The sequence below is a fragment of the Eublepharis macularius genome, chromosome 2 (genome assembly GCF_028583425.1).
Source record: "Eublepharis macularius isolate TG4126 chromosome 2, MPM_Emac_v1.0, whole genome shotgun sequence".
In the NCBI taxonomy this organism is placed as follows: Eukaryota; Metazoa; Chordata; class Lepidosauria; order Squamata; family Eublepharidae; genus Eublepharis; species Eublepharis macularius.
Genome location: NC_072791.1, coordinates 59959278 through 59980840, shown reverse-complemented (window position 1 = coordinate 59980840; position 21563 = coordinate 59959278). Strand labels below are relative to the sequence as shown.

Genomic DNA, 21563 nt, shown 5'->3' with positions numbered 1-21563 from the left:
TGCAGTTAGTGTGTAGTAAAGGAAAAGCCATCTAGGCATTCAGAGTAGGGATTATTCCTGGCTCAAATATATTTAGATTTTCCCAAAGGCCTAGCTTTTCTGCAGTGAGAGGTGGTGGGGCTTAAGACTTCCTGGATAATCTGTCCCCTAAACCTTTTGACCTTCGGCAGTGATGAATTTCTTCTTCTGTAGATTCATGTTTGGAGAGGCACATCCAAGGTCTCCTAAAAGCATTTGGAATTGGGAGGAAGTGATGCCCATGGCATCTGTGCACTGAAGCTGCTCTTACTGCAGTTCACTGAAATAACTTTAACCCCAGCACTTCAACTTTTGTGGACAGAATGTGGCTGTGAGAGATAGACAGACATGTTTCTAAGGCTAACAGAATTATTTAAACAATTTTTGGAGAAACCACAGAAAATAAACTGGCATTGCAACACACATTTTAGCATATACAGTAGTAACTATTTTTTCAAGCGGCCAATGATTAAGATCTTGTTCCATGGCTACAGTCCATTTGCCTGCTTAGTTCAATGTAGCTTGAAGAACAAGTTACATTTTGGTTATTAGCTTTTCCTATAACTGTTATTGGCAAAACGAAGTAGATAATGTAGCTTTCATAAATGATGAAATTCAGTATAAGGTCTACTAAGTAGAACAGCATCTTTAAAAAAAAAAGGCTAGTCCTCTGCTTGCTAAAGCAGACACGTATAATTATTATTCCAACTGATATGCTGCCATTAAGTGGTATTTGGTATCTTTATATGATACACTAGCAACTTTATACAAAGCAAAGGCTACATTAAGCAGGACTTGGGAAACATATGAAAAATACTGTAGTAAAGAGTAGTTAAATAGTATAATGAGCACATTTGGGAAGCCACAGATTGCTTGCTGGAACCTATCAATATTGAGAGACAGTATATCTGGAAAATATTAGAACAAATGCAGTGTAGTAGAAAGAGAATTGCCCCAATGTCAGAAAACATATTGGGTGGCCTCAGCCAAATCTTTATTTCTCAACATACTAGTTTGTTGTGAGGGTAAAACAGAATAATATATGTAATGCTGCTCTGAGCTGCTTGGGAAAAGATGAGACCAAACATGATGAAGGATACCCGCCTGATCGTATACTTTTGTATCTATCATCTATCACATACATATACAGAAACAATATAAACAATGGACAGACATATGCTACATGTTAAAAGTTGCACTACTCTTTTGTTACCTTCCATTTTACAACAGGCTTACAGTACAAATCCTAAGTATAGTTACACCCTTCAAACACCATTGATTTAAATTGACTTGTAAGGGTATAACTGTGCTAAGGATTATAGTATGAATATCTCACATTATGTAATAAAGTGTTATGATGGCAGGTTAACTCCTGCCAATGAAAGAATGGAGGGTGATACAGTTATACACTGAGAGAACAGCAAAGCAGGTTTTTTAAAAAAGTGCCTGAAATAAGGCTCCAGATTGTCCACCTCACTGATATTTGCAGAATTCTTAAACTGTTCTTCTCAAATCTGCAGACAGCTGCAGTGCTTAAGACATGACAAATTTCACCTAATGACAATCTGTTGTTAGACTATGTTGTCACTTCCTAGAACCCTGTAGGCAGATCCAGCGGTAACAAATATTAAGCACTGTTTTACTATTCTCTGGGAAAGTTCATGAAACATCACAATGAAATACTCATACCCATAAAAAATAAACTTCAACAGACATACCTGTCCTAATATTACTGGAAATGGCAAAAAGGATATTGACAAGGTTCTCAATATACAAGCACTGGCTGTGTGATGTTCATGAACAGACAATAATAGTAGATTCATAACAAAACTGCCCAAGTATATGGGCTGGTAGACACAGTACTAACATCAGAATAAGGGGGCTGGGAAAAGTACAGTATTTAATCAAATGCAAGACTACCTCCCCCCTAGTATGCCATCAAAAAGTAAGAGGGGGGGTCATCTTAATTTTTTAAAATTTTATTTACATTATTTATAGTCTGCCTTTCTCACTGACTCAAGGCAGATTATACAATACAATCAACAGCTGGGACATTCAATAAACAATGCAATAGGGTATACAAATACAAATTTGCAGAGATTTGGAAACAAGTAGAACCCTGATACACAACAGAAACAATGCTGGAACAGAGCATACGTATTTAACACTGACATATTAAACAATACAGAAACTAGTCGGTAGGAAAATACTTACAGCAACAGACAGTGAACAGTAGTACAGCCTACAGTACCTATCCTTCTACCATCTCTGTAAACCATTTTCTTACAGTACGATCCTCCTACCTGTGTAAAAAAGCCCTCCTGAATAATTAGTTTTGCAGTTTATGGGAAGGCAAAAGACTGGAAGCTCTGCTAACCTCATCAGACAGGCCATTTCATAAGGTGGGAGCACAACAGACATGCAAATGTATGGGCAGTTGATTTTGCCCATTTGCAGGATGGCACCTGCAGAAGGCCCTGCTCAGATGAGTGAAGCTGCCATGGCTGAGCTAGGGAGAGAGGCTGTCCCACAAATATGAGGTATCAAGGCCATAAAGAGCTTTGTATGTGATAGCCAAAACCTTCAACTGAGCTCTGTAACTGCTGGCTAGCCAATGGGAATATGTACGTTCTGCCTAATAATAACTGAGCTGCAGTGTTCTGCACCAGCTGGAGGCTCCATGTTAACTTTGAGTGGAGAACTATGTTGAGTGCATTAAAGCAATCTAGTCTTGGAGTTACTATGATACGGATCCAGGCAGGTGGCTAAATCAGGTGATCAAAGTAGGAGGCCATTTTCCAGAGGAGGCTGAGTTGGAAGACAACATTTTTGTAGTTGTATTAACTTGCTTCTCTAGCAGCAATTTTGGATCCAATACAACCCTAAGCTCTTAACTGAGTCTGCAAGGATCTACAGAACCTCAATGAAAGTGGGGAGCACAATGTTATTTAACACCTCTGCCTTCTCAACTAGTATCACTTCCGTCTTGTTTGAGTTCAGTTTCAATTTCTCCTAAAGGCTTTACATAGAGGTTGAATAACACAAGGGTTAAGATTGCACCCTGTGAAACCCTCCAAGGTAGTTACTACACTAAAGTTAGCTGGTCTTCCACAGCAACCCTTTGAGTCTGCTCCATGAGGAACTTAAACCAGTCCAAGGCACAGCCCCTGATATCTACTTCTGTCTCCAAATGCCTCAACAGGATGGCATGATTTACTGTATCTATTGTACCATTTGCATACAAGTTACAGTTATGTCAGGTAGTAATTTTTGTATGTGCATGTAGAACATTTTTAAGGGAGTCATCAAACATTTGAGGCCTTCTTTTCAAGTAAATATGGCAAGAGATGGGGAGGCTGCACATGGTTCTCTGATCATTTTCACAGATGCTCATTCATGCTGGTGCAAGGTGGTGGTACACGTTAGAAGTAGGAGAAGAGAATGTTTAGCCCTGCCTTGCTCTGGCTTAGACAACTAGAACATAGAGTCTTATGAAGGTAGAATGCTGGATCCTGATGGCTGCACTGGAATCAGGCTGCAGAAGGGCTCCCCTATGATAGTGTGGATGATGTGATTGGAGCATAAACCCTGGAGAGGCCTTTGAAGTACTGCTTAATGGCAAGGTGGACAAATAGGAAGCTGTCCTTATCTGTGGGCATGACACAGATTGCCCCCAAGCAGACCTTGAAAGATGTATACCTTATACCTGAGAAAAGCAGTGAAGGATATATTCTAAGAAGGAAGTCCCTGGACAGATAGATGGATCTCATTATTTGTTGAATGTGCTGGATCTCATTATTTGTTGAATGTTACCAAACTTTCCTCTAGGCCACCAAGTTCAAAGTGTCAAGTTTGTTACAGTCTTGTATCAGCAGGTCTAAAACTTTGGAACCTTGTGAGATGATGGCCTTTCAACCAGCAGTCCCACAGCCCCCAAATCCTTCTTTGGTGCAAAACTTCTCACATCTGGCATTGTCTGTTGAGACAAACAGGTCCACCTCCAGGCCCCATCAGTGAAAGACTGTATCAAATAAGTTACAGTCAGGGACTCTTCTTGAACAACATTCCCCTTGCGGCTGAGCATATCTGGCAAAACGATATTGCTAGAAATGTGGATTACATAAGAACATAAGAACATAAGCAAAGCCATGTTGGATCAGGCCAGTGGCCCATCCAGTCCAACATTCTGTCACACACAGTGGCTAGAAATCCAGTGCCATCTAAAGGACTGTCAGTGAGGCCAGGACACCAGAAGCCCTCCCACTGCCTTCCTTCCAGCACCAAGACAACAGAGCACCACCTCCCCACAAAGAGAATACCATCTATCTCCTGTGGCTAATAGCCACTGATGGACCTCTGCTCCATATATTTGTCCAGTCCCCTCTTGAAGCTGGCAATGCTTGTAGCTGCCACCACCTCCTGTGGCAACGAATTCCATGTGTTTATCACCCTTTGTGTAAAGTAGTATTTTCTTCTATCTGTTCTAACCCGACTGCTCAATAATTTCATAGAGTGCCCACGAGTTCTTGTATTGTGAGAAAGGGAGAAAAACACATCTTTCTCGACCTTCTCTGACCCGTGCATTATCTTGTAAACCTCTATCATGTCTCCCCTCAGTCGTCTTTTCTCCAGGCTAAAGAGCCCCAAGCGCCTCAATCTTTCCTCATAGGGAAAGTGTTCCAACCCTTTAATCATTTTAGTTGCCCTTCTCTGTACTTTTTCCAGTGCTATGATATCTTTTTTAAGGTGTGGCGACCAGAACTGTACACAGTACTCCAAATGAGGCCTCACCATCGATTTATACAGAGGCATTATGATACCGGCTGATTTGTTTTCAATCCCTTTCCTAATAACCCCTAGCATAGCATTAGCTTTTTTTATGGCAGTCGCACACTGTGCTGACGTTTTTAGTGAGTTATCTATCATGACTCCAAGATCTCTCTCTTGGTCAGTCTCCGCCAGTTCAGACCCCATCAACTTGTATTTATATTTTGGATTTTTGGTTCCAATGTGCATTACTTTGCACTTGGCTACATTGAACCTCATTTGCCACATGGATGCCCACTCTTCTAGCCTCGACAGATCCCTTTGGAGTGCCTCACAATCCTCTCTGGCTTTCACCACCCTGAACAATTTCGTGTCATCTGCAAATTTAGCCACTTCACTGCTTAATCCCAATTCCAAATCATTAATAAACAAGTTAAAAAGCATTGGACCCAATACCGACCCCTGTGGCACCCCACTGCTCACCACCCTCCACTGTGAGAAGTGCCCGTTTATGCTCACTCTCTGTTTCCTATTAATTAGCCAGTTTTCGATCCACAAGAGGACTTGGCCCTTTATCCCATAGCTACTGAGCTTACTTAGGAGCCTTTGATGAGGAACTTTGTCAAAAGCTTTCTGGAAGTCAAGATAAACAATATCTATCGGGTCTCCCTTGTCCACTTGTTTGTTCACTCCCTCAAAGAACTCTAACAGATTGGTGAGACAAGATCTTCCCTTACAGAACCCATGCTGAGTTTTCCTCATCAGCTTTTGGTCATCAATGTGCCCACTAATTTTATTTTTGATAATAGTTTCCACCAACTTACCCGGTATTGACGTCAGGCTGACTGGCCTGTAATTTCCCGGATCTCCCCTGGAACCTTTTTTAAAGATGGGGACAACATTAGCTACCTTCCAGTCCTCAGGAACAGATGCAGAGTTTAATGACAGATTACATATTTTTGTGAGGAGATCTACAAGTTCACACTTGAGTTCTTTCAGAACTCTTGGATGTATGCCATCTGGGCCCGGTGATTTATCAGTTTTTAAATTATCTAGCAGTCGCATAACCTCCTCTCTCGTCACCTCAATGTGACTCAGGTCTTTCAAAACCCCTCCCAAAGTCAGTGCTTCCGGAGTGGGCATGCACTTCTTATCTTCCACAGTGAAGACAGAAGCAAAGAACGCATTCAGCTTCTCGGCCATTTCCCTATCACCCTTTAGTAATCCTTTTACGCCTTGGTCATCCAAGGGCCCCACGGCCTCCCTAGCTGGTTTCCTACTTCTAATATATTTAAAGAATTGTTTATTGTTTTTCTTTATGTTCTTTGCAATATGCTCCTCATATTCCCTTTTTGCCACAAGTGTGACACTGTACCTAATGCATCTTTCCCACAGGCTGCAAGACAGGCAAGACAGAGCAACAAAGGTATTGCCAACCTGTTGGTTTATGTAACGTTCGGTGACATGTTGTCTGCAGACAACTGCTCTACATTTCCCTTCAGCCTGGGGAGAAAATAATAAAGACTAGAGAGACAAATCCACATAAACCTTCTGGAGCTTCTGATTATCTGCAAGTCTTTATGCATCAAGGTTGACTGATGGTATGTCTGCCACAATGTACACCCCTCTCCCACAAAGAATCATCTATAGTAACAGAACCTTGAGGTGCTGGTCGTATAAAGGGAACTGTGATATTAGTAAAGGCCATCCCCACCAGGTAAAGTTTTTGAGCACTGCTGATGAGCGTTTCTTTACTTACTTCTGTGAATCCATTGGTTGGAAGTTGTGATGGAACCAGCACTGGAAAGACCTGATCCTTGCACCACTACAACAGAGATGCCCCCGTGAGGTACAGCAATCTCTTAATCAGTGATCAATAAAGAAATCTGGCTACTAGATTAAGATTAGGGGTATAACTGAAGCAAAGAGAGAGCAAGAGCTCAATGCTTCAATATATAAAATGCAAGGTACATAGAGTACATATAGGATTTCTCCCCTCTGTAGGTCAAAAATACTTAAGATGTACAGGGAGAGATGAGAGGGAGCTGTGAGGAAGTCATCCATCTAAAGAAAAATTGTTATCTCTCAGTGACAAAGGAGTGCTGAAACCAGTGTCATGCATTTGGTGAAATCCCTGGGAACAGTGCAGGATCCAAAGGATATCGCCTTGTACTGGTAGTGGGCATCTCCTTCAGCAAAATATGGAAAAGTGTGATGTTGTGGCCAGATTGAGATGTGAAAGTAGACAACTTTTAGATTGGCAGAAACAAACCAAGATCCCTGGAAGGAGAATGATAGTTGCTAGGATCACCATCCTAACTGAACTGCCCCGTATCAGACCAACGATGGGACAAAAACCACCATCTTTTTGGGAACAGTGAAGTATCAAGCTCACAAGAGCTGGAGAGTGAAAGTAGAGGTTGAAGTCAAAGCTCCTACTTGCAGACACCAAATGATTTAGAGCAGCAATACTCAGTGGCTCAGGAGCCTTATGTGGCTCTTTGACATACCACCTGTGGCAGTGTCTCAGTGTCACAGTGACACTGAGAGATCTCTGTCTTTTGGTGCTACACCTCTGAAGATGCCAGCCACAGCTGCTGGCGAAACGTCAGGAACTACAATGCCGAGACCACGGCAATACAGCCCGGAAAACCCACAACAAACATCGTTGTAATGATATATTTAATATTTACAGTTCTACCCTATATTATGGTATGTCTGGTATTGTTGCAGACAGTAGTCATGTAGCTCTTTTGATTAATGGTAATTGTGAAGGTGGCTCTCTGCAAGCCGCAGACTGAGTACTACTGAAGGACCTGAGTGACAAAACTGATCTGAGTAGAATGTCCTGTCTTCGTTAGAAGATGTGGACCATTGTATCAACATCTTAAGATGTGTAGGTGATAGATATGAGCCCATAGAGTGAGTAGTTTGATTTTAGCTTCTGGATCTTCATTAAGGTATTGTCAGTCTTGCTGCTGAATAGGGCTTCTCCTTCAAAGGGCAAGTCATCAATACTCGCTTTAGCCTCAGAGGTCAGTGCAGCACACCCAGCCCTGGCAACTTAGGGCAGCAGCAGTAGCCATTGCTGTCTGCATCTATGAGACTAGGCCTGAAGTTTTGGAGAGTGCTGTTTTATCTCCAGTCCCAAGAAGGTGTACATTAAAATTCGCTACTCTGTGTACATCCTCATGTTTTCAGTGGGAGACAGAGCTTTAGCATCAGTCATTGATGAACCAAAGATCAGCCTGAGACCTTTTCCGACTTATTGACTTGATGCATTTTCATCTTCCTCCTTTGAATGAGAAGAAGAAGTAGATATGCCTTGGCAAGTCTTTGGGAGAACAGGCTTTGGGAGCATTGATTATCTGTGGGTGAACCACTTCGGTAAGTGTCAGTTGGCTCAATACTGAGGAACATGGAATCAATGGTTCTTGTGTCAGACAGCACTGTTACCGCACAGGTGAGTTTCTGGAGAGTTGAGATATAATCAGCAGCCATTGCCTCAAAGGCTGGAACGGCCTGCTCCCAAAAGGTGGCTTGTAGCCTGGTAGATCAGTTACATATTGCTTGTTTAGTAAACTTCAGGCAGTCAACACAATTCTCTAATTGCCTGTTGCTTCCAAAAGAACTGGAAATACGGTCAATGACAACATTCTTCTGCCCTGCCTTTGAAAGAGTTGTTCTGTGCCACAGGCTCTGGAGTACTACAGAGACTCAAACTGAAAGTGAAAAGAGAAAAAACTTGAAGAGAAAAGTTGAAGAAAAAAGTGAGTGCTTGTGTGTAAAATGATTAATGAATCTGCCTATGACTATACAGATGCCACAATAGAAGGCTTTGGCTTTCTTAGTAAAAATATTTTCCTTAGCTTTGTATCACTTTCTTACCATTCAAAATAATTATAATGTCCCTGATCAAGGTCCCTGATCATCTAGAACAAGTCCTACAAACTCCGACTGCACTTTTCAATGAATTCCTCTATAGTACACCAGAATAATTTGTAACTGCAGCCTGATTACACCTGTTAAACATGCCAATGAAATGTATATTTCCAATACAGTAGTTAACATTCAGTACTGCATGTATTTTCTTCTGCTCGTATATTTTATTTTTCTAGGAGTGTTTTTCCTTAACACATTTCACAAATTGTCTGACAGCTTAAATATCAGCATGAGTTTCAACTCATCAGAAGCTATATATGGAAAAAGTTCTACCTATGTTGAACTGCCCCAAGAAGCTTCAAGATTAATTTAATCTAAAAGGCTTCAAGAGCTTTCAAAGGAGAGCTGGAGGTTTCAGGCCATTTCCTAATGGACAGCTTGCATCCATCATAAAACCATCAAGATTTCTAACTTTATTGGCATACAGGTACAATATTTCCATTTTAGAGTCTAGGAATATTGGCAATGAGATACATTTAAGACAGAACTTTAAATCTCTACAAAGTTTCAGTTGTATAACAGTGTGGATACACAAAGAAGAAGCTCCATTTCCCAAAATATTCATGGGCTTTTTATCAATATCATAAATTATACTATGATATTCACAAGGTCTGTCAGGCATCTGACAATTTTTAGTACATTATCTGTCCTCACAAATTAAATTTAAAGAAATTTCCAAATTATGTAAAACTTAGTGGTGAATTTTTGAAGATTCTGAAAATTGATATAATTTTTCCAAAGTTCGAAATAATTTATAACATAAAACATAAAAGTAACCATTCCTTCTTAGATTTTTTAATGTATTTTACTATCAATTTAGAATATCCCATCAATCTAGAATTTCCCATCAATCTAGAATATAGACTATTTTCTATTATATGAACAAAGATACCTTCAAAAATATATAATAAAAACCAAATCAGTGCTTTTTAATGTCAGTGTTTTAACATTTGCCTCCACTGAGCTCTCACAGCTGTGCAATACAACCCTAAGCATTACTCAGAGGTAAATCCCATTGAGATTAGTGGAACTTGCTCCCTAACAGGTATACTTAGTATTGCAACTTTACTTACTGTGGTTCTTACTGCTATAAAGATGGTTTCGTCCTGATTTTTTTAAAAAAATATATAGCTTACCCTTTGGTTAAAAAAACTGAAGTGATATTTAAATGTATTTTTTCTTCAGATGTGGCATAGGAATGAAAAACTGGTTTAGAACTGTAACTACATGCAAAAAGATTTTGATAATAAAATCTGGTTTAGTATAAAAATTATTTTTAACAGTAACTGACTTATAACAATGGCACATTAATGATACATCTTAATTACTAACAAGTGCAACATCTAAGATTTTGTTGGTCAGAGCTTCTGTCTGTTCGTCAGTCCAATACATCAGACACATGAACTGGTCAATTAAGTGGGTACAGAGGCTATGGTGTTAAGCAATACAAGAGACAGCTACAGCTTTACCAATTTGTCCATATCCACAGCTGTTCCAGATTGTATCTTCAGCTATGAGAACTAACATGGCAACCCTGTATGTTAGCATATTCATGGCTGATTTAGATAATTTCTTCCTCAGTTCCTGGGCCCATGGAAAACAGGCTCTTAAGAAATTCCAACTGACTTCACCATAAGTTTGAAACATTCCTTTCAGCAGGTCAGCTTTCAACAAAAGGGCTCAAATTCCAGGCAACAGGTTGTCATGGCACCTAGAAATTTCACTGTGGTACCTGGTATTATCAACAATGTAGCATCTATTGTAGCACCTCTCAGAAATTCTCAGTGGAAGAAGAAAGTTTATCATTTCACATCAGAATGTTTTTTTGAATGACCCAAAAATAAATTAGCATTAAGTTTCTGTCAGTGTTTCTTTATGTGTTAACATTACATCATTCAATAATGACAAATAAATAATTTCTAAACAACTGTTTTCTATATTGCCTCCAATATTCAAGTTAATGGTGCCTATTTAAGCAATAATGAAATTATGAGACATCGGGGAGAAATTAATTAGGGTTACAGAATCAGTTTATGTTGTGTTGATGACAACTAGGGTTCCCTCATATTTTTTATGTACTGCAATGTTTGGATTAGGATTGGTTGCATCAATAATTAGAAAATGCTCATTAAATACAAAATCATGATGACTGAAAAATTAGATGGTTCCTAAATTTCAGGGCTGGCTCCTTGAGCCAAAGAAAATTTGTCAAGGACTACTATATACCACGGAAGGCACATATAAGCTTTATCTCAAAAAACAGATCATAACACATACATGTATCCAGCTACCATCCACAGCACACATCACTAACTATAGCCCAGTCCTATAACATAACTGCAATTATGCCAATTCTTTGCCTAGACACCTATCATATATACTAATTGCCAATTTGGCCCTGATCTGTGGATACTTAAATCTGGAGACTGGAGCCATGAATGGACAAGCCAGATCTTCCTATAGGTCTGAAAAATACCCAAGGTTTGCAAAAATATCTGAAATCTAAAAAAATACATCGGGGGGCCTTAAAAAAACCCAAAATGATAAAAGGAACAGCATTAGCTTTAACCAGATGCCCTCAGTGGCTGCTGCTAAGCAACCATAACAGTTTAGCCAGCATTCCAGGCTTGGTTTCTGTCAGTAAAAGGTGGGGGAGGATCAGAGTCCTTTCTAGGGCTGTTCTTGTCAGGTCTGACTATGTTCCTTGTATGATCTAACCAAACAGACTCCATTTTAATCCTGTCAGTGTTTTAAGCTCTTCTTTTGCAGGTGACAAGCAACCCAGAAACAGTTATCTCAAAGAAGAGGAATGTTTTGACTACAGCCTTTCCAGTCCTGGGAAAGTTTCACTCTCTCAGCTTCAAGCCGCTTGTTTTGAGAACTATGGGGGGAGGATGGGAATTGCTGGGCTTTGCTATTCTGTACCTTAACTTTTGCCTGTCATTCGTAACAATACCTGTGTACCAGCCAAGATATTGCATCTTGGTCAGTGGACTATAATGGTTGTTTATATTCAGTAAAATCTTTTGAAACCAATGGACTCATGTCTAATTGCAAAAGATAGGCTGGATTGCAACTTTTAGTAAGCCACAGTCTGACAGTTCTAGCCTTTGAGGGAGAACTCGTTGGGGCAGGCGCAGAGGCAAACACCGAGTGACTTGATACCACCTGATTTGCATAACTCATTAAGACCAGGCTGCTAGTTACTGTTCGACAGCAGCCCACTCCCCACAACAAAAGCCAGTGAGACCCAGCTTTGAATCACCACACTGCTGTGGAAGCTCATTGGGTGATTTTGATCCTATCACACACTCTCAGCCTCACCTACCTTTCAGGGGTTTTGTGAGAATAATATGGAAGCAAGGAGAGTGATATAAGCTGCTTTGGGTCCTCCTCGTGAAGAAAAGCAGTTTATAAATCAAGTAAATTAATAAAGATAGGTGAAGATGGGAGCAGATAAAAGTTAAGTTTTTTATTCGGTTTGAAGGAGAGAAGGATATAGGGAAAGGTGATCATATGGAGACTGTCAAGAGGAGGAAAGAGGAAATTGTGTAGGGAAGGAGATTCAGGGGAAACTGAAGTACCCCCAGCAAATCCTTGTAGGTTTCTCACCATGCAACTGGGTCTTGGCTCAGCCAGCACCACACAGCTAGGCCATAGGAAAGGCTGCCAGGCAGGGGGAATGTGATGACGGGGGGGGGGGGGCAGCAAAGGAGAGTGGTAAGGAGGAGAGATGGAAGCAGGAGAAGGGTGAGAGCCCATGCGGCCCAGGGAAGGGAAAGAGGCCATAGATGGGAATGAGATGTCCTCCAGGAGTCCTTGAGGGTCCCCCACTTGTAGTATTCTAAAAACTAAAAGACTCATCCTAATTTGCTGACCTGTATTCAGGGATCTCTAAAGGGGTATTTTGAGATCACCAGGATTACAAGAAACACACAGCAGATAAAGTAATATCTTCCCAACATCATTTGAGGGATCTACTGCCCATTCTGGAAGATTATTCTTTCTTTCACAGGCCTTAGGTAGAAGGCATATCCTTGCTTAAAGAAAGCCTCCACAAAATCAACCAGCAACGACAAGCTATCTAACAGAGATACAAACTCATGCAACATACCTTAGTGCCAGCTCAGCCCCAGACTTAACAAAAAATACTGTTATGGAACCCAATAACATCACCCATACCATTAAGAGCTTGTTCACCATCAGACAACGTCCTTTTTCCTTTTACAAAGACCAAACAAATCAGTTAACACTCCAATGAACACACCTCAAAATGGTAATACCAGAAAACAAACAAACAAACAAAACAAAACAAAGGATCATTTCTGTCTTTGAGGCAATTTCAGCAGACCCTAAAAAATAAACAATACTTGAAAGGAAGACTAAATTGTGGTGCAGGGGTCCTCAATGAGAGTCTCAATGAGAGCCAGTTTGGTGTAGTGGTTAAGAGCACGGGACTCTAATCTGTAGAGCCGGGTTTGATTCCCCACTCCTCCACTTGAAGCCAGCTGGGTGACCTTGGGCGAGTCACAGTTCTCTGGAGCTCTCTCAGCCCCACCCACCTCACAGGGTGATTGTTGTGGGGTAATAACAACACTTTGTAAACCGCTCTGAGTGGGCATTAAGTTGTCCTGAAGGACGGTATATAAATCGAATGTTGTTGTTGTTATTGTTATTATTATTATTAATGTGGTGCCCACAGGAGCCATGTTTTTGTAACAAAAAGTATTTTTAAAATATGGGAGGGATCGGCTGGGGCTCTCATCTCATGTGAAGGGGATGGCCGAGTTAGATATCCACAAAATGAAGACAGATTCTGTCAGATGCCTGTTTCTTAGATAGATCAATATGTATACTTGTGTGGTGTGTATGCAGAAATTTTGTTTAAAACACTGTGGACATTTTAAAAAATAGCTTGTTAAATGGAGATTTGCCTGAAATGTTGAAGAGTTATGATCAGGCTTATGCACAACTTCACTCTGACATTTTGTGGTTGGCTCCATTTCTTGCAGCAGCCATTTTGTAGTTGTGCAACCACCCTGTGTTAGAATTCCAAAGATGCCTGCAGCCTCAAATAGGTTGGGGGCCCCTGGCTAGAGCATGCTTCCAATCAATGTACAGATAATACCAAGCTTGGCAGATCAGTGGCTTCACTCAGAATAAGTCACCTGCTTGTGTTCTGCACGGTTGCCATGTGATTCTTTAGTAATGTGAGCAGGGAGGTACTGTGTTTGTCTCTGCCTCCTGTAGCAGCCATATAGGGGGTTCGACTCCACCTCCTGCAACAGTATCCCACTGGCTCAAAAAGGCTGGGAATCCCTGTTGTGGAGTATTCACAGTGGAATTCTTCAGCAAATTCCACACAGTGAACACTGTTCTCAATAAATCCTATAAAAGAATTATTTATACTACATCAAATTATTGTTCCATTTTAGATGTTTGTTCAAATTATTGAACTTGTTATGTCTATTTGTTGAAAAGGACTGATAACGGTAACACCCACTGAGAAGATTAAGTATCCATATACGGTCTGCTTAGTACTGTGACATACTCTTTTGCATTGCTTAATGTTTTAGCTTCACTTTGAGAAATTACATTTTTTTTCCTCTCTACATATAGTACGCTTTTCTACTTAGCTGACCATTTCATAGTAAAGTGGGCTCTGGCTTGTAAAAACTTAAGCTATAATAAACTTGTTAGTCTTAAGAACCACAAGATTATTTGTTGTCTTTTCTGAAGCAGATTAATATGGCTAAATCTTAAATTTTGAACAATGCTGTATTACCAATTAATAAATGTAATATTGAAATTTCAGTGGAGCAACCTGTCCTAAATTCTAGAAAACATACAGCTTGAGATGTGGGTATGATGGTAAAACAGTATCAATATTATGCATGTCTACTCCTTTAATAATTCCTTTCCAAATATCTAGAAAAGAATGAAAAAATAATATTTTAATACTTCTCTGGAGATTTAAAAATCTTCCTAAGAAAAAAGATAAAAATTTGTCTGTAGCTGGGGAGAATCATCAACTCTCCTTTCCCTTTCAGGAGCCAACAGGAGGGAGGTGCCAGCACAAAGAGGACTGCAAGCCAGCATTGGAGGCAGTCAAGAGAACAGTAGCACCAGATGAGCTGGTGAGTCTGGCCAGGAATCCATACGGTGGATAAGGTTGGCCTTGGTTAGTAATTGGATGGGAAACCTCCAGTGAAGACCAGAGTTGCAGAGGCAGGCAATGGCAAACCACCTCTGTTATTCTCCTGCCATGAAAACCCTAGTAGGGGTTGCTAAATGTCGACTCTGACTTGAAGGCACTCTCCACCACCACCAGGATTCTAAGTATCATGCATCTGACGAAGAGAACTTGATTCTCGAAAGCTTATGCTACAATAAAATTGGTTAGTCTTAAAGGTGCTACTGGACTCTTTTTGATTTAAGTAGATCTGATAAGGATTGCTCTGTTGAACTTGTTTGAAGAACAATGGCAAATTTAGAACACCGGTTTTTCACACAGTGTGTTCATATAAACTATAACTGCATTTGATAATAGCAGTTTATCATTCACTCTTCTTTTTCAACTTTGCTGAATATTCTTGAAATAGCAGAAGTGCAACAGTTGTAAAGGAAGCAGGAAAAGAGCCTGGGAAGGAATTGCTCTGAATTGTATATTCAGATCACTTTAGTTTTAATAATCTGACTGCTTACATTAAGCAAATCTCCAACCTTTTACTACATTCTTGAGTGGTGAGGATAATAATCTGTAGCAATAAATGAAAATACAGAACCAGAGAATGGTAGTGCAAGAACCTGCTAGGGTGAATGGAAGGAAAGGGCCATTAGCTGTTTAACAGGATGGGTACAAGGGAACAGGGCAACAAGTGTGCGATCTCTAGCTCAGTTATCCCCATTTGCCACTATCTGGGCACAGAGTTCATGCACTTAAACACTGCATGTATATAGGTTCTGTCCCTGTGGTCAGGAAAACTGCTTTCTACTGTTCCTGATCACAGGGACAGATCCTATGAATATAGTTTGTATGAGCCTCAGCTCCGTACCAATACTATGATCACTGTGTACAGGTAGGCCAGTGTATTCAGTCCAAGACATGGGCTGAGCCATGTTCGTCCTTTACATGTATTGTTCTATATCCACATATGCATTCCACACAGATAGGATCCTATGAAGAGCAAACACTGCTCAGAGTCTGTGTTGGATGGGAAATTTGTGTTGGATGGGAAATATGTGAGTCTCAGCACTGCTTATGCTCTGTTTCAGCATTTCTTCAACTCTATACTGGATTCCTGCTAGTTTTTAAACTTTGTGCATTTGCATTGATATACCCTATTACAGTGTTCATTGAAATGTCTTTGAAATTGACTGTACTGACTCACACTGTGTAATCCACCTTGTCTCAGTAAGAAAGGTGGACTAATAATCACAAAAGGTGTGACAATTTAGCAATACTGACAGCCTTGAGGTTAACGTGTAAGGCAACTAATGAAAAACTAATGATCTACTTCAGGCATCCTAAAAAGCAGGCAGCTTCCTACAAAAAAATCGTCCCCGCTTTGTTTTTACAGCCCCATCCATGTTTACATGGAAGTAAGGAAGTTCTACTAAATTCAGTGACACGTGCTTCCAAATAAGAATGCTCAGGAAGAATTACAGCCCTCCTCTTCCGGGCTGCATTCCTCTATTCCTGTTCAGGCCGTGTATTTCCTCAAAGAGCATACAGTTCTGCGTGCAACCTGCTTTCTAAACCATACGCCAAACGCGCCTTTTTTTCTCTCTAAAAAGACCGTGGTCACAGAGGAGGCCGAGCGGTTAAAAAGAACACAGCCTACTGGCCGGCGATTTGTCCGCAGCTGCGTCCGACGACTGACTCCACAGGCGCCTATTGGAAAGGGGCGGGATTCGTCCTTGAAAAGCGAGCGAAGGCGGGCTCCAAACTGCGGCCGCCCGTTCGGGACTTACCTGGGGAATCTGTTCTTCAGTTTCCTCAGGCTCTGCCTAGTGGGGGGCATGTGGGCCAGGAACTGGGCGATCTCTTCATACTGGGATTTGCTCAGCTTCATGCTTCCCGCTCCCTCACGGGAGGAGGAGCTGCGCAGTTTGAAAAGAACGCGCGGGGGTGGCCGCTGAGGGGCGAACGGCTTCCGTGAGGGCGGGAAGGGAGAAGAATGGAAAGAGCGCGCCAACCCCGAGGAAAGCCTCTGCCCCGAGGCCGCCGAGCCCTCGCCACAGCCAGGGAATGCAGGCGCTCATGCGCGGCTCGCTCAGCTCCGCCCTGGCGTTTCTACGCCGAGAGCGATGGCTCGGCCTCTCTCTGTGGCGGAGCTGCGGCCGAGGAGCGGGGAGCGTCGCGCAGGAGGATGGGCGGCCGGAACGCGGTCTGTCTTCGGCGCAGAAATAGGCGATCACTATTCCTTGGGGCGTTTTGTGCGCTCAGTGAGAGCGAAGCGGCTAGTCGGCGCTTTCAGTGCTGTCTCCTGCCAGGGCAAGAAACTGCAAGGGCGAAAGGAAAGAAGGGGCCGTAGGCTGTGCTAAAGGGTGGCCCCGGGAGGCAAAACAGGAACCCACCTTTCGTGCCACCACGCCCCTCCCAGTACTTGATAGAGGGCCGAAGAGAAGGTGGTTATGTGTTCTTTAACGATGGCTGCACGCAGGTTTGCAGAGTGAAGCCGGGTGCGACCTGTCCATGCACCTTTTCATTGGATCATCGTTCCTAGGCCGGCAAAGCAAAGTTGTGCCTATGCTCCTCTCCTTGCTCGCCACACTGCGCCAGGGCAAATAAAGCCTTCCTACTGTGTCTAAACGCCTTCTAGTCAGCCACACCATGCCCGGGCCAGCATGGTAGAGCAGGGTGCAGCCATGCCTGTGGTACTCTGCCAGCCGCTCCACAGCTGCTCCTCAACAGGTGGCTGTGAGCTAGCAGGACTAAACTTGCCGTTGCTGTTCGCATGTTCATTCAGCCCTGGCCCTCCAGCGGGAGTGAACGATGGACCTGGGAGAGATGGTTTTCTAGGGCACTAGCTGGGATTTTTTTACCTAGCCAGTTTGCCACTGGGAGTGGTTCAGGCCCTGGGTGCTTTTGTCCTAAAGGCATGGTTTGAAGCAGCAGTGTGGAAATCAGCCCTGTTTTCAGACATTTAACTGGAAATCCACATGCATAGGATCTGGCTGCCCAAATCCTCATCCCAAATAAACTAGTAATCAGTTATAGTTCTGTTCAAATCTCAGTTGCTTTCAGCTATCAAAAATGGACTAGGTAGGCTCCAATAATTTGCATGAGACAAGTAAGTTACATTGAACAGAATGGGATTTGCTTCTGTGTACAGATACTCGGGGTTCAGCTGTGGTACTAATTTTCAGACATAAAATTGGGTTAAAGGCTTAAAAATTTAATCCTGTTTATGGGACTAAAGCAGTGGTTCTTAACCTTTAACCTGCTACCCCCCAGCACCTACCAAGTACAGAACATGATCGCTGACTCCCCCCCCCCCCCAGTCATATGTTAAAAAATCATAACATAAAAGGTCTTTTGACAAGGCTACATTATTTATATAGGCATACAATATATGGATTTCAGGCATACATTCAGTGAGACCCGTATTCCTGATTACCATTAGCCAGCTTCTTAATGTTTGATTTGATTTCTAATTGCTGTGTTCCATTTATGTAAGGGTCTGTGGAAGAAATCTAAGATTTTAGAGTGAAGAGAGCAATGTGAAACATCTCCTTTCAGGCTGACATAAAGTAGTGCAAGTGGGAAAAGAAGGCTGCCTAAAATTGTAAAAGGACCCCCCCCCCCCGAAGAAAAAAAGTTTTGAATCTTCCCACTCTCAGATTTGCAGATGGACTCCATTAAAAATCACAGGGTTAAACTGCCCTTTAAAAAAAAAAAACTATTTTCAATGCAGTGTGATTTGGACTGATGGAATATTGTCATGCCCATAGAAAATTAGTATGATTCAGATAAAACACGTATCCCTGTTTTCTATGGGGCGGGGGAGTCAGCGAGTTTTTTTTTTTTATATATATATATATATATATATATATAAATCGTATGAGCCCCACCGGCAGTGTGGTACGGTTAACTCCAGAGACAGTTTTAGCACCACAGTGTAAACTAGGCTTTCTCATTACCTTAAACTCAAAACTAAATAGACAACTATAAATAAAATTGTTGGGATGATGTTTTCATTACAGCGGGCTTCAAAATAGCCTTTTGCTTATTCCTCAATGGTGAATAAAAGCAAGCCTTGAAGTTTTTATAAATTGGAAGGATTCATTCTTTTTTATTTTGTTGCTGTTGATGTCCCACAGATGACTTGCGTTGGTATATTGGGTTGGGCAGGTAAGCTAATAAAAATTAATGTGAGCTAGTAACTTTTGTAGACATATTTACAAGGCTGCATAACAAGATGCTACAGATATGTCTTAAAAATGATAAAGTACCTGAAGCCTGGATTTTGTCTATTTTGTACAATCACGGATGATATTTTGCTTTAAAGAGGAGTTCAGACTCTTGTGCCCTTTTCACTTGAAACTGCTTTGACACATCCAAATTAAATAGTAATACTGGGCATAGTCTGATCCTGTGCATGTTTATTTCAAAAGGCATCACACTATTTGCATATGTTTGTACTTTTAATGTGTTTTTGTTAAGCTGAAGTAATTTTTAGGCATGGAAATGAAAAGTTAGAGAAGCCCTGGCTGCAATCCTAAATACATTTACTTGCTTTTGAATAAACCTCCTTAGCATAAAATTGTATATGTTTTCATTTACTTATTTACTTTCTGATGCCTGTATGTTGTTCCAGATCCCATAGAATTCCACATTGGGAGCTATGTGGAATTTCTAGTGTGACAAGTATATGTGGTTTGCAAGACTCGTATCAGGCCATGGGCTTGTTGTGAGTTCTGTCTTCCACTTTCTTCTATTTCTCTTGCATATTAAATCCTCTTCCCTGCCCTTGTTTGCTCTATCCATAATTTTCTGACAGGTAAGTTGTGTGTGTTAGGATGAAATTCCTTTTCTCCCCATAGCTTGAGCTAATCCCTCTAGTTTGGCTGGGTGCTGGTATTTCTGCCTGAATGAACATCTGAGGAACTGGTTGTTGAGGGACTGTGCAATATGAATGTCACTGAGTTTTATAAGACGGAATTGTTTTATTGATTTTGCTACCTGTTTTTATACTCTGATGTGATCCACTCTAAGCCTGTTTGCAGGGACAGCGGAATAAAAGTGCAGTAATTAAATTAAAATTAAATCTAGGCATGTAGGTAAGAGTTAAGATCAATCAACAAAAACAAAGCATCTTTAAAAGTAAACAAACACAGTAAATGGGAACAAATGTTTCAGATTAATAGAAAGAAATAAAAAAGAGAATATCTTGCTAATCCTAGACTGCCAGTTGAAGCAGTTCCTCCACCTTTCCACACATCCTGCCACCCACCCTAACTTCCCTTCAAAGGTTTGGGGCTTCCCAGGCAGGTAAGGGCTGGTCCCCACACAGCACCTGTCTAGCTTCCAATTTAGCAAGCAGAGACCCCTCACTCAAATCCTCATAGGGTCTCCTCTTCCATAGGCTCCACCAGACAGGCAGGCCATTTCCTGTATTTACCTCTCCTCACTAAGCTACTATCCAGAGCTATTGGGGAAAGGGTACATCCCATATATACACTGCCACCATTTAGTTTAGATATATTAGCCCATTGGTTGTCACCACAGTGTTTGACGTTTGTGTCTGTGTGTGATATTTTCCCTCAGCCAACAACTTCAAGCAAGCCAGGGTTAAAACAAAATAAATACTTTTTATTCACATGATGGAACATAGGAGCAAACGTTTTAAACTAATAAATAAACGAGTTAAACAGGGAAGGTTTCAATGTAACAGAACAGATTAACAGCCAGCTATCCTTCTGCTGCCTCCCTTAGCAGCATCCAAAACCCTTCTATCGGCCTCTCACTCCAACGGATTTCAACTGACCCTGGCTCAGCATTCTGCCCCCTCTTATTGGTTGGTTTCTCAGGAGAAGCAAAGCTGGAGCCGGTCCTATCCACACCAGTGTTTTACCTTTACATTTCCCTCTGGGAAAATGTGTTCCAGGCAGCAGCGACAGAGGCTTAGCACTAGGTTCAGCCTTTGTTGTCCTGGTTCTTCCTTGATGGTGCACATTGCCAAACCAAGGTGGCATTTTTGACCCTTCATCTCCAGCTTGGAAGGGTCATTGTGGACCGAATCAAAACTCTGTGAGTTTGGTTACGCTCTTCCTGCCACAACCCAACTGACCAATGGTTCGCCTGTTGAGATAAGGCAGTTTTATGATGCCTGAGGTGGAAGCTATAAACAATCCATCTTGTCACTTAGTCTCAGCCCAAATGGCAGTTTAATGTTCCTTAGCTCATCCTGCTTCTCAACCCAACCATCATTGAAAGCTATCTTCCTGGAGAGAATCCTTTAAAATATATCGCATCCCATAAACACGAAAGTGTGTTATGTCAGGCATATTTCCTACTATTCCTTCACATTGTTTTCTTGTTGGAAAAAAATGTAGTGTGTAAAATTTGCATAAACAGATTTTACTGAGCAAGTAGAAGCTTAGTCCAAGCAATTAATGCAGATACTGGATTGCAAAAGGATTGTGGTTCACCACTGAAGTTTGTTTCTCTAAATACCAGTTTTCAGTCACTTTATTAGTCTTAAAATTATTAAGAACAGAGTTGTAATACTGAAAAGAATTAGTATTACATATATATTTTCTCTCATTTTGTCTCTTGTGCATCTACTATAGTGGTATATCCTCTTCCTTAGAGACAAAACACATAAAAT

The 21563-nt window shown here is 41.4% G+C and overlaps 1 protein-coding gene across 2 annotated transcripts in view; it reads right to left on the bottom strand.

Annotated features, from left to right (window-relative positions):
- The window catches only part of CDIN1 (CDAN1 interacting nuclease 1), a 255301-nt gene extending 238348 nt beyond the window's left edge, over positions 1 to 16953 (bottom strand). For both annotated transcript variants that reach the window (XM_054972153.1, XM_054972154.1), the window contains exon 1: positions 16702 to 16953. In XM_054972153.1, coding sequence (XP_054828128.1) covers positions 16702 to 16802 — 101 coding nt within the window. In that variant the 5' untranslated portion in view covers positions 16803 to 16953. The remainder of the gene's footprint in view (positions 1 to 16701) is intronic.
- Between the last annotated feature and the right edge of the window lie 4610 nt (positions 16954 to 21563).